This window comes from Plecotus auritus (assembly GCF_963455305.1).
Source record: "Plecotus auritus genome assembly, chromosome: 4".
NCBI classification, from domain to species: Eukaryota; Metazoa; Chordata; class Mammalia; order Chiroptera; family Vespertilionidae; genus Plecotus; species Plecotus auritus.
Window position 1 is genome coordinate 7,367,386 of NC_137775.1, and position 21,188 is coordinate 7,388,573.

Below are 21,188 nucleotides of genomic sequence, written 5' to 3' on the forward strand. Positions count from 1 at the left end.
AGTCGAATGAGATCACGGTTATGGTTGGCTGGAGAAATGTCAGGCTGCTGCGGCAGGTCAGGATTCACATCAGTAACGTCATATTTGTAGTTGATTTTAACTTTATCTTTTAAACAAATAAGTAACATCAAGACAAAGTCCTCATCATACGTGACTTTATAAAAATTTTACTTTAAAACTGTCTAAGAACAGGGGAGGTTACTTCCTCAAGTAAGAATTTAACCAAATTTACACTCTTTCACAACTGTTCAGCATACAAAAGTTCTTTAAATAGCACTAAGTATTAGTTACTATTGGAACATTACTTATTCAATTAGGAAAATAATTTAAATGACAGGCTGAGCTTAAATATTAAAGAGACTTCTACATTAATGTATATATTTTGTAATAGTAAAAGCAGCAATTTTAAGAATGAAGATCTGGTTCATTTTTAAATACCTTATAATATTATACTGATGATTTTCAAAGTATGTCCAATCTAGATTAATATGCAAACTTTTGTATTTCAAATGAAGCATAGAAAATTACACAAAGAATGCTTCATACCTTCTGGTTTGACTCTCCTTTCTAAGACGTAAGCACTTAAAATGTACCTTACAGCTTCTTACTTTATAGGAAGAAATCTTCCAGTTCCCAGACACTCATTCTGTAATTCAAAGTTAGCCAGTCTCTGACAAGCTTCTTTCTGTGTATCTACCTACATACAAATAGTGCCTCAAGATTATGATTGAGATTATAGTGCCAATGTAATCTTTCCTACTATGGTTAAAAAATAAACAACTCTGTACTTTAAACCCTAGTATAACTGAGAACATTATCATGAAGTCTACAAATTCAACACTAATTCGTTGTCCATTGTAACTGATAGAAATCCAAATCCAAACTAGTGATATTTCCTGTGTTTTGTTTAACTTCAAAAAATGTACACATAAAATTTTATATTCGTTATTTTAGATGGGATCCTAAGGTGTCTATTTTAAGAATCACTTATGAGAGGTCACTTAAAATTAGAAACATTCTTTTTGCCTGCAAAGAATTATCAAAGTACCAAAGTAAATGTAAAAGAAAATTTTGTTTCTCAAGCAAGCATATCCAACAATAGTTTACAAAAATTGATACAATAATATCTCCATATATATCCACGATAACATTTTTTTCTTGATTAAAGACTGTAATTATTAAAAATAAAAACTACCTAAGTTTTGGGGCACTTCTTTAAAGTAACCATTCTTCATCTATTCTTATCTTTTCCTACATAATCAATATTGCAATCAATCTGGTCAGAAGAGCACAATAAATTTCCAAATCAACACACAAAGTAAGTAAACTCCTAGCATCTTTGCGCACGTATGAAGATATACAACCCCTTGTTATTCTCCCTCAGGGTAAGGCCTTTTTGGTGTGGTACAGAATGTTTACTCATTCAGACCTAGCAGGCCTAGTAGTGTGGTTTCCAGCACCAATAAAACTCTACCATTACAAAAGAATTCTGAGACACAGGTTAGTTATTTTCTATTAGTTGCTTTACAAATCTGTTTTTCACAGACACTAAATAGGTAAATGAAGTCAAACAATCAAAATTCTGAATTGGTCATGAATGTGAATAAAATTTTCGTATAATCCCAAAAGCTCATGATAGGAAGTTTCCTTAGCATCAATTGTTTCAATAAATTAAAAAGTAGCAGAATCAACCTACATCTTTCCTCTCTGTTTAAAAAGATTTTAAGAACAAAAGGAACATGGATAGTATAATAACTAAATAATCAAATTCGGAATAACTTAAGAGTAAAAGATAACATAAAATCATAAATTAAGATAATCTAAAGAGTCTCATTAAGCCCCAAAAGGTAATGTTATCTATCTACTTTAAAAAAAAGAAGAAGAAGTGTACCTTGTCATCCCCAGGGCAACGATATAAATTCTGGAAAGTGCTAATGATGTTATTACTAAATCTGGGTGCAAACACATCCTTTTCTTGACCAAACTGATGTCGAGATTGTCGTACAATGGAGTCAATAACATAAAGTCCAGGTACCTTGTATTCTGGTTTACACTGATAAAAAAAGAAGAGTTGAAAGGTAAAGAAATGAGAAGGTAAAATTCCTGATAGACAACATCATCCTAAGTCCTATACAAACACAAGTGCACTGTTCATTTTGAGGTTCTGCCTCGTCAGACATTGACTATTCCCCATACCATCTGTCTGGAATGGCACTTCACAGAATCTTCTTGGGCTACTCTACACACTCATTTCAATTGTCAATCACCTAAGTTCCAATATAGGACTGCACAACTGTCCTGAATAACAAAAAAAAAAACAAAAGAATAAATAGGGTACTGTTATAATTAAAAATGACTATGGTTTTGCCAAGCCCCATGGAAGGAAGCAGCAAATCCAGGAAAGAAGAGCTCTGAGAAAGCATTGCCAAGGTGCATTAGATTTCATCTGAAACAGGTAACAATAGGGTTTCGTACTAATGTAGGAACAAATACCAAATGGCAAATTATAGCATTCTAAATGTACTGAGCCCGAAGTTTCAAAACTTTTCTCAAATACCACACCTGTAAAAAAGTTAAGACACTCCCATTCTGATTCCAAGAATCTATTCTACCAAAATATTTTTTAGCTATTCCAAGGATGTTTCTCAACCTTCATATCCATGACCCAAATTGCAGAACATAAAAGTCTCCTCCTTTCTTGCCACAAGCTTTTCTAGCCTATTTAGTTAGGTGAGCACAATTAAGAATCCTTTTACTAACAAGTTCACTGCTTTCAGTTTGTCTTCATATCCAAAAGCATAATAAAACCTGTTTCCCAAACATATTGTTGATTAAAATGAAATCATGGCTGCAAAAAGAAGGTTCAACTTTGGGATCTACTTAGGTGAGTAATTTCCTAAAAATCATAAACAGCGCCAAATCAAAATTATGTTCTTGGAAACTCAAGTACCAGTGAGAAAAGGATGTCCAATACATCCCCAACACAAAAACACACATTTCTATCAGGACTTTTAACTGATAAATGAGTGAATTCACTCTGAAAAAAACCAAGATGATACATTTCATATGTTCCTTCAAATCCTCTTTAAGGACCTTTTCCTTAAGGTATTTATTAAATCAAGAAAATGAAGAGACCTTTAGCACCAATTCACAAGCATTGATTGCAATGCCTGATCAGGGCACATACCCAGGTGCAGGCTTGATTCCCAATAGGGGGCGGCATGCAGGAGGCAGCCAACTGATGATTCTCTTTCATCATTGATGCTTCTATCTCTCTCTCCCTTTCCCTTCCTCTCTCTGAAATCAATGAAAAAAACAAACAAACAAAAAATACACACACATTTAAATTTCCCCCCAGACATTGACTAGGGCCGTGGTCGGCAAACTGCGGCTCGCGAGTCACATGCGGCTCTTTGGCCCCTTGAGTGTGGCTCATCCACAAAATACCACGGCCTGGACGAGTCTATTTTGAAGAAGTGGCATTAGAAGAAGTTTAAGTTTAAAAAATGTGGCTCTCAAAAGAAATTTCAATCGTTGTACTGTTGATATTTGCCTGTTTACTAATGACTTTGCCGACCATTGGACTAGGGAATGTCATTCCTCTTTGGCACTCTCTCTAAGGAAGACTTTAAGACTCAAAAGGAGTATGGGCTATAACCAACTACACAAGTGGTAAAACAGCTGAACAGACTGTATACCTCGTTCATTGTGGTAGGAAATTTAGCATGATCACTGAAGAATGTGGCAGTGTGGACAAAACTGAAACTCCACAAAACCCTATATAATAAAACCCTAACATGCAAATCGACCGAATGGCCAAAGACCAGCAGAAAGACCGGTGGCTATGACGCCCACTAACCAAGGGACATATGCTCACCGCAGGAGCTGCCGCCTGGTGGTCAATGCGCTCCCACAGGGGGAGCGCTGCTCAGCCCAAAGCCGCTGGCAGCGGTGGTGGCAGGAGCCTCTGCTGCAGACGGGCGGTAAGGAGCGCGGGTCCCAGACTGTGAGAGGGCGCAGGCCAGGCTGAGGGAGCCCCCACCCCCATGCACAAATTACAAATTTCGTGCACTGGGCCTCTATAGTTTCATTAGTAAAGCTCTATAAAGCTTCATTAATAATCATTACACTTGACTGAGAAATGTTTCTCCTTTGAAGAAGAGGAATGATCAAAATGTGCCAAAAACAGCCCTGACCCATTTGGCTCAGTAGATGGAGCGTTGGCCTACGGACTGAGGGGTCCCAGGTTCGATTCCGGTCAAGGGCATGTAACTTGGTTGTAGGCACATCCCCAGTGGGGGATGTGCAGGAGGCAGCTGATCGATGTTTCTCTCTCATTGATGTTTCTTACTCTTTATCCTTCTCCCTTCCTCTCTGTGAAAAATCAATAAAATATATTTAAAAAAAAAAAAAAGTGCCAAAAACTAACTCTGAAGGCTGCATATTACAAGTTCAGGGTGGCCCTCCTGGGACCTTTAACTTTTAGATTGCACAACTGAGGCAAAACTTGTTTGCTGTGTACTTTTGATCGTTATAATTAATCTAGTTATTAATAAAAGAAAAGGAACAAAAGGAAGGCCAAATAGAGGCATGTCATTTGGGCAGCTTCACCAGGAAACTAAAGCTTTCCACTCCCCAGAAAGCCACTGGACTATGCCTCACAGATGGCTGGGGGAAGGGACTGGATGCAGAGAGAACAGCTGCATGCCCAGTCAAGCTGGGGTGTCACTGGGAAGGTACGTGCCTATCAGTGACACCTGGGAATAGGTCATTAGCCAGAGGGTGTGGCTATTGCAAGGGAGCAAAATTTGTGATATTTAATTCCTTAAACAAAGGACTTCACTCTCTTGTTGCTCGTGGCTCTCTTGGGACTCCTGTTGCAGGGGGGCTCGAGTTCTCTTGGTTTCCCTGCTTTTGCCCCCCCACAATGGACTAATGGGCTGCAACTAGCCTGATGCTGAACTGGACCCAGCAGCAACATGGAACGGAAACTCTGGACACTGGCTTTGCTTCTAGCTCTGCTGAAGCCCCAGCTGCACTTCTGTAACTGCGATAAGGGAGATGGGACTTTGAAAACCCAGGGATATAATTCCACACAAATAAAAATCACTCATTCTCCAGTGTGAATCTCAAAAAATTCTTTTTCTAGAGATGTCAGAATGACTCCACCCCCAGCATGCAGTGCGGAAAAGGAAACCCCAATTTCCCAGATAACACTTTTTTTGGTTTAAGTTTCTCTAAGAACTCTTTAAATGTGGATGTGGTTTGTTACTGTAGCACTTTTTAAAACAAAAACTATACTTGAACAGCTCCAAATTATATATACTATACTAAGTTTCTCCTCCAATAGGTTTCTTATTTCTATGTGGAATTTCATATACTGCAGTGTCCTACAAATGAAGATTAAACTCCACCCATTTTCTTCACTTCCAAAAAAAATGTCCCCTCAGCTACTGACTTGCTTCTTCAGATTGACTCTTCAATTATCTCACAATAAAAATAACTGTGCTCACCCAAGGACTTCCTAAGATTCTGAAATAACTAATTAAAAGTGCCCTTGCCCCAAATCAAATCAGTCAAAAAACATTAATGCATAAATTCAGCCCTACTACTCAAACTGTGGTTTAGGAACTAAAAGCAAAGGCATCAGCTCGAAACAGTTAGAAATGCAATCTGAGCCCCTCCCACGTTAGTGAACCAGAGTCCGCATTTTAACAAGACCCCTAGGCACTGCTCCAGACATTCGAACCTTTTCAGAAAGACTTTTAAAGGCTTTAGAATTTCCAACTACCAAAGTTTTTATTTTATACTTTGCCTTATCTAAAACACATAGCATACTTGTTATTTTATTTTACCCTTGTCTTAATTCACTAGTTGTTCATACTTTAAGTATTGGAAAAAAAAACTTCAAAAGAAACAAAAACTGAATCACATAAAGGTTTACTGATTTACTCAAGCTTATCTAGCTAGTTTAGTGACAGTAATCTCACTCTAATCCATGCACCCTTTTTCCTATTTTTGCTCAAGAAAGTCATTGTAACCTTGCTGAATACTAATGCCATTTACCTCTGATGCTCAAAACTGGTTCTGCTTCTAATTAGGCATGTGAACATGGGCAGAGAAGAAAACCTAAATTCAATTACAGTACAGATTTCCGATAGTATCATTTTATAAGTCTTATGTTTTCCCACTCCAAACTGTGACACCAATAATGCACTGATCACAAAGAAGGCAACAATTATATAATCTTGTCACCTCAGACCTGGGCTACTAAAAACATTATTAAATGTGCACAAGATAGCAGCTTTCAACTTCATTCCCCTCTGCTTACACTGGAAAATGGGACGTCAGATCTATGTATCAACATGTTGAGATGTATAATGCCCTAATGGATGAGACAAAATGCACCAGCAGAGGAGAAGCAACTGGTAGGCAATAATTTTATCGACACCTTAGCTAAAGGGGGAGCTGTTCTCTAAGCATTCAGCTTGAAATGACAAACGAGAATTTTTTTAAAGACTATAGAAAGCAATGAATTTATAATTTCATTAAAAATCAATCATATCAATGCCGTTTTCTTTTCAAGGAACAGAAGGTCACCAGGGCAATGCAAAGTAACAAAAACATCTACCTGAAAACTACTGTTTTTAGAGTCATCCAAAAAGCACTTTTATTTTATTCCTTAATCTAGTCTAGTATAATAAAAGGGTAATATGCAAATTGACCCTAATGGTGGAACATCCGGGAATGACTGGTCACTATGACACACACTGACCACCAGGGGGCAGACACTCAATGCAGGAGCTGCCCCTGGTGGTCAGTGCACTCCCACAGGCTGATGGTGGTAGCGGGAGCCTCTCCTGCCCCCTTGGCAGCACTAAGGGTGTCCAACTGCGGCTTAGGCCTGCTCCCCGGGCAGACATCCCCCGAGGGCTCCCAGAAGGAAGTCTGCCTGCCAGCTTAGGCCCAATCCTCCGGGGAGCAGACCTAAGCTGGCAGGTGGACCTCCTCTGAGGGTCCGGGACTGCGAGAGGGTGAAGGCCGGGCTGAGGGACCCCCCGAAATGCACAAATTTTCATTCACCGGGCCTCTAGTTAAAAAATAAAGTGAACAGTCCATTAAAAAAACTTCAACTTGGGTATTTGATTTAAATGAGAAGAGCACAAGGCATTAATCTATAATTTTAATTCATTAAGCATATATATGGAAAATTATATACTTACTTTCTGAATGAATTTCTCAACACTCTGTACCACATGTTTATAGAACTAAAAAAGAAAATAAAGCATGGTTTTAAAAATCTGTTTGCTTAGATTAGCATTTTCCTGCTAAACTAGGATTTACTATAGTTTCAAAGGTCTATCAAAACAATGAATATTAATCATGAATTTTGAGACAATCATTCATGTAATTGGTCTTAACAACTACCTATGATGTCTAATCAGTAAAGGAATTCCTGAAGTAGATATATGTTCATTACATTCAATATGTGTTACATTAACACAGATACACAAGAAATGTGAAGTCTTCATGAAAGCATATTTTCACAAATAATTATAATGACAGCAAAATATTTGTGATAAGCACACTGGCAGATATATATTCTTATTTTCGCAGAAGGAAAAGGTTTTCTATAGTATCATTTTTTTAGCTAAATTAGCGTAGTAGTAAAAAAATCAAATAAATGTCAACAAATAGCATTAATAAATGTATGCAAGGGAGTTGTTTTCAAAGTCATTATCTCCCTGCTTACCCTGGTACGTCAGAGTATTGCTGATGTTCTTATTCAGAGTAGGAAAACATACCACCAAATATCCACAGATTAATAAATAACTACATAATTTTAAAAAAGCACTCATTCTAAATTTTAATAGCCCTGCTCAAGCAGGGAGTCTTAGCTTTGGGGACAGGAACCTCTTGGAGAGATGTCTATGGCTGAGCTTCAAAAGGTCCTTAACGCCAATAAATTCTGTGTATATGTATACTTCTCTAGAGAAGATCCAACCTCTTCCTGAGATTTTCAGAAGTATCCACGAGTCAACATGTTCAAAACCATTGTTACGAGAGCAATGGCTAAATGTCTGTGGCCGCTTCCCACAATTCAAATGCCCTATGTACAATGAAGCTCAATTATTTTCCATAATGGCTCATTTTCAAATATTTAGTACAATCAATAAGAAAAAAGAAATCAATAAAAAATTTTTAGAAAAATTTTAGTAATTCAAGATTTCAACATTCTGTAAAGGCAGTATGCCAAATAACAGTGTTAAACACATCCTCCAAAATGTGCCTGTATCTAAAATCTTACCCACCTAAGAAAAGTAAGGAAAAATGCTGGCTCAAAGTTTATGAAAGAACATTTATCAAAATGTTTATCTCTAGGTGGGAGAGTTTACAGTGATAGATTTTCATTTTTGTGTTTTTCTCCATGAATATGTATTAACTCTATAGAGGAAGAACATATATAATCTGTAAAAATTATCCCAGCTCCAAAATATTAGTGCAGTATTTTCTTTTTAAAAACAAGAATAACATGTATTACCTTAATAGCTTTGATGGCTGCCTTAGTGATTTGGGTCATTTTCGCTTTCGAAATTGGTGGCTTGTAGTCATTCAGGGAATACAGCTGATAAAAACAACAACAACAACAAATTTTAATCCTCACCCAAGGACATGCTTATTGATTTTAGAGAGAGGGGAGGGAAGAGAGAAGAAACATCAATGTGAGAGAGAAACATCAATCAATTGCCTTCCCATACCTGCCCACACAGGGGATTGAACTCATAACCTAGGTATGTGCCCTGACTGAGGACACGCCAAACAACTGAGCCACAACAAATTTTAAATTCAGCAAAACTGTCTCTAAGCAATTATATGAAATTACCAAACATTTCCAACTTTATATTCTCAATGAAATAAAGTACTACCTTTCTTTTAAAAATCAAGTTAAACATTATTAGCCATCTGGGAAACGAAAATCAAAACTACAATGAGGTAACGAGTCAACTTGCTTATAGTAAAAAAGACAGAAAATAATGTGTTAGTAAGAATGTGGAGGAACTGGAACCCCTACACAATGCTCATGAGAATATAAAATGGTACAGCAGCTTTGGAAACCAATTTGGCAGTTTCTTAAAAAATGAAACATAATAATATACAGTATGGCCCGGCAATTCCACTCTCAAGTATATATAAGAGAGTTGAAAACATATGGTTACATAAAACTTGTACACAAATGGTTACTGCAACATTATCCACCCAAAAACTCATTTAAAAAGTGAAAACCACCCAAATGTCCACCAACTGATGAAAATTTAATAAAGAAATTATTAGCCATGAAAAACAAAAATGAAACATGCTACAAAACAGATGTATTTAAAAATTACTATACTCAGTTTTTAAAAAAAGCCGTATTAATTTAAAAATAAAACAGCTTGTGCCTGGAGCAGAGGGCTGGGGAGGGAATCATGGGGTGAAATGAAACTGGAAAGGCAGGCAGGAGTCAGATCAAGCAGGACCTTGTATATATAGATTTTTGCTCATGATCGACCCATGCACCAGGAGGTTGCCAGTTTGATTAGAGGTAGGGCACACGCCTGGGTGTGGGCTTGGTCCCCAGTAGGGGACATGTAGGTGGCAGCCAATCAATACTTCTCTCTTATTGATGTTTCTCTCTTTCTCTCTCCCTCTCCCTGAAATCAATAAAAACATATAAAAAATTTTAAATGAAAAACAAAAACAAACAATTATAGGATTATCTATAATACTATCTAATAAAAGAGTAGTATGCAAATTAACCATCACTCCGCTACACCCATAAGCCACGCCCACCAGCCAATCAGAGCAAATATGCAAATAAACCCAACCAAGATGGCTACGGCCACAGAGAGCAGGAGGGAGGCTTGGGTTTCCCTGGCAATGGAGGAAGCCAAGCTTTCCGCCTGCGCTTGCCGGCCTAGGCCTCCACTCAAGGCTACAAAGTTTCAATGATAGAAGATACATAAACCCAAACAGAAATGGTGGCAGCCACAGAGCTGGAAAGAGCAGGAGGCTAGGGTTGCCCGCGGCGATGGAGGAAGCCAAGCTTTCCGCACACCCTGGCCGGCCCAGGCCTTGCTTAAGGCTACAAAGTTTCAATTACATAAATCACAAAAAAAATGGCTGCCGCCACGGAGCAAGCAGAAGGGTTGGCTCCGCTCCAGGCTACAAAGTTTCAATTGTAGAAGATAAATATACCCCAGATACCAGGGCCTCAGCTTGGGTCGCCAGGGGGCGTGGCCGGCCGGCAAACCACCACAGGCCCCTCGCCCAGGCCGCCCCACGCCCCAAGGGAACCCCCACCCTGATCTGGGATATCCTTCAGGGCAAACCAGCTGGCCTCCACCCATGCACCAGGCTTCTATCCTATCTAATAAAAGAGTAATATGCAGACTGACCATCACTCCAACACACAAGATGGCTGCCCCCATGTGGTCAAAGATCCTGCCCCCACGTGGACACAAGATGGCTACCACAAGATGGCCAGCAGGGGAGGGCAATTGGGAGGGACCAGACCTGCAAGGGAGGGCAGTGGGGGCAATCAAGCCTGCAGGGGAGGGCAGTTAGGGGTGACCAAGCTGGCAGAGGAGGGAAGTTGGGGTGACAAGGCCTGCAGGGAAAGGCAGTTGGGAGGGACCCAGGCCTGCAGGGGAGGGCAGTTAGGGGTGACCAGGCCTGCAGGGGATGGCAGTTAGGCATCAATCAGGCTGGCAGGGGAGTGGTTAGGGGGTGATCAGGCTGGCAGGCAGAAGCGGTTAGGAGCAATCAGGAAGGCAGGCAGGCGAGCAATTGGGAGCCAGCAGTCCTGGATTGTGAGAGGGATGTCCGACTGCCCGTTTAGGCCCAATCCCGGTGGGCTGAGGGACACCCCCCCCCCAGTGCATGAATTTCGTGCACCCGGCCTCTAGTAATCTATAATAATAAAAGGGTAATATGCTAATTAGATCGGATAGACCAGATATCTTCCAGTCGTCCGGTCCTCCTTCCAAAGGCACGGTGGCGGGGGCCGAGGCCGAGGCAGTTAGGGGTGATCAGGCCAGCAAAGGAAGGAGGTTCGGGGCGATCAGGCCAGCAGGGGAGGGCAGTTAGGGGCGATCAAGCCGGCAGAGGAGGGCAGTTAGGGGCGATCAGGCCGGCAGGCAGATGAGTGGTTAGGAGCCAGTGGTCCCGGATTGCGAGAGGATATCCGACTGCCGGTTTAGGCCCGATCCTGCATTGGGCCTAAACAAGCAGTCGGACATCCCCTGAAGGGCCCCAGATTGTAGAGGGTGCAGGCTGGGCTGAGGAACCCCCCACCCCATGTGCATAAATTTAGTGCACTGAGCCTCTATTCTATACTAATAAAAGGGTAATATGCTAATTAGACCTGATAGACCAGATGTCTTCCTGATGTTATTCTGGACATTCTTCCTGACAAAGCTGGGGGCGTGGCCAGCCTGCAAACTGCCCGTGGCCCCTTGCCCAGGGCGGCCTCACCCCAGCGGGGACACCCACTCTGATCGGGGGCCCCTTTCAGGGCAGGCCAGCTGGCCTCCACCCGTGCACCAGGCCTCTATCCTATATAATAAAAGGGTAATATGCAAATTGACCCTAACGGCAGAACAACCGCTGGACCAGTCACTATGAGGCGCAGTGAACACCTCTTGTTCCCTTCCCCCGGCTGTCAGGCACCGATCACCCGATGGCGAACGGGGAACCGGGGGTGGGTGGCGGTGGAGGGCGGGGCCGGCTGCAGGCAGCTGGGGAAGATGGCCGATCACAGGCCACGCCTAGGGACCATACCCACACGTGAATTTCATGCGCCGGGCCTCTAGTCTGTAATAATAAAAGCGTAATATGCTAATTAGACTGGACGACCTTCCGGATGAAGCCGGGGCTGCGAGGGAAGCCCGGGTCCCGGGTGCCAGGAAGGCCTACTCTTGCACAAATATCATGAATTGGGCCTCTAGTAGTTATATGAAATGTCCAGAAAGGACAAATCTATTAGTGACTGTCTTCAATGTGGAAGAGGGGGGAGTTGATAAGAAGGAAGGAGTGAGTACTAATGAGCATGGACGGCCTTTCTTTTAGGGGTAATGAAAATATTCTAAAATTAAATGCGGTGATGGTTATACAACCATTCTAAAAACCATTGCATTAAACACTTTAAATTGATTAATTATATGGCATGTGAATTGTATCTCAAAACTTTAAAAAAATCAATAGATTTCTTGTTTAGCAATAATCTCCCCCTCAAAAAAATCTTTTTTTTGTTTTGAAACTTCCATTTTAGGCAAAGGCTAATATTGCTTAGAGAGAAAACAGAGACAAGTTGGGGAATTAGGAAACAAATAACTGAGCTTAAATGAATGGTGATTAAAATTTGTAATGTACTCAGTGATGCTAAGATTTTAAATAATGCTGTAAGATACTATACACAAGTCTGGAAACTAACCTTTGGTCATTAAAACACTACAAAAACAACTTGTACAGACGACAGAAGCAAGTTTGATTAATAAACTAGAAATCCATCACTGAATTCTATTCATTTTACCCAGTTTTCCCCATATTTGTTTCTCCTCCTCCTCCTCCAACCATGATCACAAGCATAGTCCAAATTACTTTCATCTCTCATACAGAGAACACCTAAATGTGGCATGTCGACCTTTACAAAACCTAATCTGATTAGGTGATTAATATTCACCAACCATTCTCTCTACCCCTTAAAAAGGTCAGTGATTTCTCATTCTTTGAAGAAACTCAAAAATCTATATATACAAGGTCCTGCTTGATCTAACTACTACCTACCTTTCCAGTTTCATTTCACCCCAGGATTCCCTCCCCAGTCCTCTGCTCCAGGCACAAAGATCTTTCTCAGTTCCCAATTCAAAGCCTTTAAAATGGGTTTGTTCTATTTGGCATACTCTCCACCAGGGCCTCCCCGCTGTTAATGCATACTCACCCACCTTAGTTAAAGCATCACCTAATGAGGGAAGCCTTCCCTGGCCCCTCCCCAACCAGATCAAAACCTTCTTTTATGCTCTCACTCTACTGTTCGTTGCCTTCGAAGTAGTCATTGCAGTAATTTGGCATTTACTGTTTGATTTTTAATACCTGAGTATTAGTAAAAGACAAAGGATGTAAGTTCCTTAGTGCAGTTTAAGTTAACAAGAGGTTAATTGTACACCAAGAGCTGTGCAAGCTGAAATCAATCCTGGTAGAAGTACATTCAGTTCCCATAAAGCTGCCCACCTGTTGATAATAATGCCCAACCAGGGTTAGGATCTCATCAGATCCTTTAAGAAGTGCCATCTCTGTCAAACTCACAGGGAACTTCAATATATTTGTCGACTCAATGCCTACCCCATGCCAGTCTATTCACCAGGTGCAAAGTAACATCAACACATTCTGTAGTGCTTATAACAAGTCATGTAAAGCGAAGAATTTACTGCTGCCCATCTGAGATCCACTACTGCCCTCTCCTACTAGAGAATAGGCTCTAAGAAAGAAACCCTGACTTTGTTTAGATTTTTTTCCTTTGCACCAAACTGTATCCTCTGTGTCTGTGTCCAGTAGAGAATATATGTTTACTAATAAATTAAAATGAACAAATACAAGACACAGCATTGCACAGCTTTACACAGAAAGACCTGTGTTTGAATTCCAACTAAGCCATCTTACTACAAGTTGTTAAACCTCTGAAGCTTAGTTTTCTCATTTACAAAATAAAAATATTCATTTCACAGAAACACTGCATATAAACTTTTTAGAACACAATAAAGTAGCTCAACAAAGTTGGCCATTATTAAAATTAAAATCCTCCTCTTCAGTAGTTATTCTCCATAAAGTGAACAACATTAAAAGACCCATCAAACATGTTTTCACTAAGCCATTTGAAGGTCCTTTCTATAGTCACTTATATTACTAGGGCAATGAAAATGTATCAAGTTCTACCAATGGTTAACAATATATTACTTTCATTTTCTGTGGTAAGCCCTGAAATTTCAATCAAGCATTACCCAGTCCATACTTTAGGAGACTAAAGCTTTGCTTTCAGGTTTTCTTTGAGGGCGGGGGGCGGGGGGAGGTTGTTAGAGAGGGAGTGAGAAAGGCAGGTTCTGGGAAATGAGGTAGCAGAAAAATAATTTAGATTTGTCAAACATTTTCAACAATCTAAAAAGTCAGCTCTCATCTGAGAACCCCTTTCAAAATCTAAACCTACTGCATTTAAACAATGCATCTACTACAGAAACTTAAGGCACTACTCAGAGAAATACTGAGTAATTTGGTATTTTTCAAAGGATCACTGATACGTAGTATGCTTCCAACTATTTCTCTAGATTCTCTCAAATCTCATTTCTTTATGAAATCTGATCATCAGGAAACAGGCATAGATCCTTTCATCTAATTCCTCAGTGAATTCCTGTAATAAATTTTTTTAAATGTATTTTATTGATATTTTACAGAGAGGAAGGAAGAGGGATAGAGAGCTAGAAACATCGATGAGAGAGAAACATTGATCAGCTGCCTCCTGCACACCTCCCGCTGGGGATGTGCCTGCAACCAATGTACATGCCCTTGACCGGAATCGAACCAGGGACTCTTCAGTCCGCAGGCCGACGCTCTATCCACTGAGCCAAATCGGTTTCGACTGTAATAAAATTTAATATTAACTTCTTAACTTAAGAAGATAAAAATTTCCCCTAGAACACTGTCTTTTAGCAACCTGTTAAAGAAATAGTTATCTGTACCAAAAAGTCCCTTACACAAAAATTCACAAAATGTATTTTCCTTGAATTCAGAAACAGAAGAATGACTCAACTAATTCCCTTGTGCTTATTTTTTATTGAAAAAGGATGATTTAACATGTTCCCCTTTTCTTGTGCGTTGGCTTCTATGGCGGACCTTGCTGATGTTTACTAGTATAAACATATACTCAAGTATCTACTAACATCTACTTCTCTGCTATATTTACTAGTTTTGTTGTACACAAAAATAAAATCTATTTTCAACTGTGATGAACAATGCTAAGATGCTACAAAGTTCTTTCTGAAGTAGGTGGAGTATAAATTTACACATTTAATGAACTAGTGTTAACCCAGCACATGACATCAGAAACAGCTTGTCATCACCTAACTTCCTTCTATTCTATTTCCATCTTCACATTTTAATATTCTATATATTCCACCATTGCATCAAACTCAATCATCTTGGACCTCCATCAAAGACCTGAGAATTTTTATGAATGTCACTATAACCATTCAGTATTTTAAACCCTCCTTCTAATCAAATTCAGGGTGTTCCGAAAAAATGTAAACACACTTTGAATAATTTTAATTCCAATGGGTTAAATCTGAAAAGAAACATAACTTGAACTATCAGCTGTTAAACTGTATACATTTTGGGGGGACACCCTGTATATAACCTACCACTCAAAGTTTGATCCGGGACAGAAAATACACCATGGTTTGAACAATGGAAAATGTTGGAGAAGAATCAAAGTTGACGCTGGGACCTTTCTTTCCTTTGCCTGACAATTCTCCTCTCTGTGCCTGAGTCAGAAGACCATGGCTGCTTGCTCCTGAGGCGTGGGCTCTCTGCAGACCCAGTGTTCTCAAATACGGGCTGTAATCCCACCATCTATTTCTTGGGGTCTGACTCCCTACTACCATGTTTTCCAAAGTCTAAAGTGGCTGCTGATCCTGCTATGCCATTCCATCAAATTATTCCCTCAGTTTAGACTACTTTAACTTCCTTAGGGCTACTGATACCTGCTGTGTCTACACTCTGCTTCCCAAATTCAAGCTTTTCTCCCCTCACGGTCTATGTTCTCATGTTATCTAATACCGTGTGAACAATTCTTTACTTACACAAACTCTATCCATCTGACCCCAGTGATTGAAATGAAATCCAGTCTTGACCTGCCCCTTCCTTCGGCTACTCAAGACTTAATCAATTTAAAGGAAAGATGTAAACAATAGCCTGGGTTTTCAGTCTAATTAATTCATTATTTATGTTTCAATTCCCCTCAGGTACACTGAAAAATAAGTGCTCTTTGAATTAGTAACATTTTAAAATTCTACACTATCACTTGTAGGCACCACATCAAATGCTTATTTTTAGATCTAAAAACAACTTCTTCAAATCAAATCAAGGTTTGAAGAATCTTTTACCTAAACTGAGATATCTTACATGCTAGTGGCTACTGCAACAAAAAACTTTCATTTCCAATAAAGGTTTTTTAAGTTGTTGATTGCTACTCAGGCCAGGGTCAACACAGTTAATATTTTAGGCTTTGGAGTCCACACGATCTCTGTCACACTACTTATACTTAGCTCTATCCACATAGCAAGAAAGCAGCCACTGACAATCCACATATAAATGGGCAGGGCGTGCTCCGACAAAACGTTTTTACAAAAGCAGGCCAACCCCTGCCTTTGGACAGTATTTCTCAATTCTACAAATGTGCAGTATTTGGGGGGGATAAACATTGCAATCTCATGTCCTTAGAAAGCATCTTCATGCCCTCCCTCATCTACACACTGAGTGAAGCTCATTACCCCAAACTTAAAATGTTGTACTCTATTGCTTGTTATTTCAAGTACTCAGCAGTTCAAAAATGAGTGCCTTTTTCAACTTGAACACTATTAAATAAATATTATTATCACCTTGGAGGAAGCCAGCAAAGAACTTATTTGTGATATACCCCAAAGAATCATCAAAATTTGGGTGACATCTTGCTCATTTACAGACTAATATTATGCCTTCAAAGTTGTTGGTTCTATGACCAATGGAATTAACCGTGTGAACCTAAAGCAGGGGTGGGCAAACTTTTTGACTCGAGGGCCACAATGGGTTCTTAAACTGGACCGGAGGGCCAGAACAAAAGCATGGATGGAGTGTTTGTGTGAACTAATATAAATTCAAAGTAAAGGAGCAGAGTGGAGAGCAAGAGAACCGGATAGAACAGCCGGATCCGGCCCGCGGGCCGTAGTTTGCCCACGGCTGACCTAAAGTAACTAACACAGTAATCAACTCAATCCATTTTTTCAACAGTGGCCCTTTCCGGACTTGAGAGTACTCGTTAGGATCTCTTAAATCTCCAAAGAAATCAGAAATCATACAAGTTCTTGAACCAATACCATCTTGACAATTTCAATGCAAGATAGCATGCTAACCACAGACATTTGTCTTTTCCTCTCCCTACTGAGGACAATAAAGAAATAAAAAATTCAGAAGATATAACAACTCACAATGAAAAGCAGAATGAGGATAATAGAATCAGCAGACAAAACGTCACAAATTTCCAGAAAATGGAAATGTGGTAAGGATTGGTAACTGATGAAACAGAGAAGAATACTCAAGGTACAGTCCATACAAAAAGAGATAGAACCAAAGAGAAAAATAATTTGTCCTACAGAATTCCAGATGCCCACCACTCAAAATCAAGGTGTTAGAGAGGACATGAGAGTATTATGCTAAGTGAAGTGAGATATCCAAGGACAAAAACTGTTTGATTTCCTTCTTATGTGGAACTGGAGGCCCAGTGTCTAAAATTCATGCACTCGGAGGGGTCAGGTCCCTCAGCCCAGCCTGCGCCCTCTCGCAGTCTGGGAGCCCTCAAGGAATGTCCAACTGACAGCAATCGGACATACTTAGCGCTGGTGCGGAGGCGGGAAAGGATCCCACCACCGCCGCTGCGCTTGCCAGCCATGAACCCAGCTTCTGGTTGAGCAGTGCTCCCCCTGTGCAAGCACACTGACCACCAGGAGGCAGCTCCTGCATTGAGCATCTGCCCCCAGGTGGTCAGTGTGCATCATAGCAATCGGTTGTTCCGCCATCAGGCTGAAACCCGGTTCTCCGACATCCCCCAAGGGGTCCTGGATTGCAAGAGGATGCAGGCCAGGCCGAGGAACCCTACCAGTTCACGATCAGGGCCAGGGAGGAACGCAGGAGGTTGGCCAGCTGGGGAGGGACCAAGGGAGGACTCCAGGGTGTGTCTGGCCCATCTCGCTCAGTCCTGATCGGCCGGACCCCAGCAGCAAGCTAACCTACCGGTAGAAGCGTCTGCCCCCTGGTGGTCAGTGCATGTCATAGTGAGTGGTTGAGCAGCCTTAGCATATCATTAGCATATTACGCTTTGACTGGTTGAACAGATGACCAGACGACCGGACACTTAGCATATTAGGCTTTTATTATATAGGATATCAAACAAAAAGTAACAAACTAACAAACAAAAACTCATACAGACAACAGAATGGTGGTTACCAGAGATGAAGGGGGTGGGGAGGTGCGGGGAGTAAAATAGATGGTAACAGATAGTGAGCACAATGTTGTGTATCTGAAAATTATGTTATTAACCAATGTTACCCCAATAAATTTAACTTTTAAAAAGAGCCTATTATTCACCAACTTTAATACTTGAGAACCAATACACCTTATTACAAATTTTACTTCAATGAGTCAAAAACTAGGTATTCTCTACATCCAAAATTTCTCACTCCCTAATATACAAATTCTCCTTTCCCATAGAACACCATCTTCCATATTATTTTTGGTATGAGACACAACATAAAATATTAGACAATATAAGAATGTAACAAAGTAACATACAAAATCAGATGCCTTTAAACATAAAATGTATCCAGAAAATAACATTAGAATTAACTGTATCAGATTCAACATTAAGAAAAGCACACTCTTAAATAATAATGTGACCAACAGTGACATCCTCCTAAGATTTTTAAAGTAAATTTGTCTATAAAAAAATGTTTGAAATAAAACTTTAAAAATGTAAGTGTGGGTTTACTTCTACTGAAGGAGCAATATTCCTGAGCAATCAGAATTTTTTGAAGAGCGAAGGCCAAAAGATTATGTTAAAGATATTCTGCAAGGACCCCCTCAGATTAGGCTTTTAACAATTTATACTAAGTAATGTGTTTTGTTAGTATGAAAACTTCAGAACTGTTTCAAATGCACCTTTGGAGAAAAAAAATAAATAGACCATCCTATCTAATGAAAGGGTAATATGCAAATTAATCATCACTCCATCACAAAGATGGTGGTGCCCATAGCCACAAGATGGTGGCGCCCAGTCCTCTCAGACCCGCTGGAGTCTCCCAGTCCTTGGTGTGTGTGTGTGTGTGCGTGTGTGTGTGTGTGTGTGTGTGTGTGTGTGTTGGGGGGGCAGGGGGAGCGCGGCCACTGATAGCCTCTGGACCAGGCCCTGCAGAGAACTACTGGCTTTCGGGGCGCAGGTGGGCCTCTGGCCAGGCCAGGATGCGGATGGGCCTCTGGGCCACGGAGAGCCTCTGGGCCAGGCCCCGCAGAGAGCTACTGGTGCACAGATTTGTGCACAGGGCTACTAGTTTGTAACATAAAATCCCAAATGTTATTATACCTAAAAACCAGTGAGTAAACACATAAAAAACTGTTTTTTTCAAAACAACATACTTTTTTCTCATTATAAAAATATTTTAGTACAGAAAAAAATGGAAAATACAATTAAGCACAAAAAATAGAAAATGTAAGTCATCTATAACCCAACAATTCATCACTCAAATCAAATATACTCATTAGTGCCAGCACAATATACCCAATAGAACAGGCAGACAAGGTCTCTGTCCTCATGGAATGAATTGGGTACATCTGGAGACAAAAGATATTCTAATAAACAAATAGTTTGCAGAGTGTGTAGTTAAGTACACAATGAAGGTAGTAAATGTTATTTGGTGAAGAGAATGCAAAATTGTACATCTTCCTCAGAATCTCAAATCCAGAACCTCTTGTTTTAAAACTACAAATACATAAGGGAAAATTATGTCTATTTTCTTAAAATTATAAATTTGAAGCAATCCTCTCTCTAGTAAGATCAAACCTATATATATACCAAGCTTTGAGGGAGAAAAAAGAAATCCTTTTGTTAAAAAAAAAAAAAAAAAGGAAATAAGGCCATAATTTGATATATGTAAGTACTAACAAGATTATGACAAATATAATTGTTTATGTGCTTTATAACCAATTAGCCTTTCCTATGGGCTATAAACATTTTCACATAAATAATTAATATTTTCTATTATTAAGTAGAATATCATATTTCTCAAGCATTGGCAGATGTCTAAGGCTAATATTACAGTTTTTAATACTGTTATAAAGGAAGCTATTTATTTTAGAATCTAAGTTATAGTTTAAAACTGTGTTAATAACAGAAAAACTGTAATCAACACCCCTCCCACAAAAAAAGACCATTAAAAAAACTAAATTTAGATCACAAAAACTTATTTGCATGGTCCTTAATTCAATGCACAAATTTACATCTTTTCCAAATTCTTGGAATAAAAGGGGTTAAAAAATACTCTTTAAAAAAGTACGTGAGTTACAGTGAGCCAAGATGTAGTAAGACAACTACAGCCTCTCTCACATTGACTACAACTAAAACGCCAGACTACAAAAAGCAACCGCCTGAGCACTCTGAAAAGTAAAACAGCAAGCCGACGGCAGACTGGAGTCAAACTTGAATATGACCAATGACAGCAGGGGAGGGGGCTGTGTATGGTGTTCTAACAAAACACCACCATAGTGTTTTGTGTTCCTCTGTATCTCTGGGCTTTGATCCCAGACCTGGCAGAATCCAACAGGTTTGCCAATACTACAAGCAAAACCACCAGGGGAGACCCCCTTTGTCTAGCGGCTAGCCGAAAGGACCCCTCCATGCTATCAGGGAGGGGGCTCTTCCTGTATTCCCCACTCTTCCTTCTCTCCCCTGGCCCTCCTAAGCATTAGAGGGCAGCCACTGCTGCCACACCAGCATCTAAAACCCCAAGAGAAGAGCCATCTCCAGAAAGAGGAAGCAGGAAAAGGAAGCCCTGGGACCTGGACACAGGACGGGGGAACCCAGGGGAAGCTGAAGAAGCTCCCCTAATTCCGTGTATGAACTAACCGATCCTGGGCTCACCTCTGGAACGGGGCCTTCATGAAAGAGACCTAAAGAAACCCAGCAGCAAAGGTGCTGAGAACCAAAACCTGTGTAAACCCAATGCCCAGAGATGAACTACCGAGTGGCACATGTGCTGGGCACACCTACATAGCAAAAGAAATGCTCTGAAACTGAAGTGACATTGAACAACCACCAAAAGGCAACACAGAACGTGCATCCCGAACCTTACCAAGCT

The 21,188-nt window shown here is 40.2% G+C and overlaps 1 protein-coding gene across 1 annotated transcript in view; it reads right to left on the reverse strand.

The window, feature by feature from the left end:
- SCAF8 (SR-related CTD associated factor 8) overlaps nt 1-21,188 on the reverse strand; it is a 71,191-nt gene that overhangs the window by 30,286 nt on the left and 19,717 nt on the right. Inside the window, 3 exon segments of the mRNA XM_080663719.1 lie at nt 1,892-2,053; nt 7,224-7,268; nt 8,543-8,626. Coding sequence (XP_080519845.1) covers nt 1,892-2,053; nt 7,224-7,268; nt 8,543-8,626 — 291 coding nt within the window.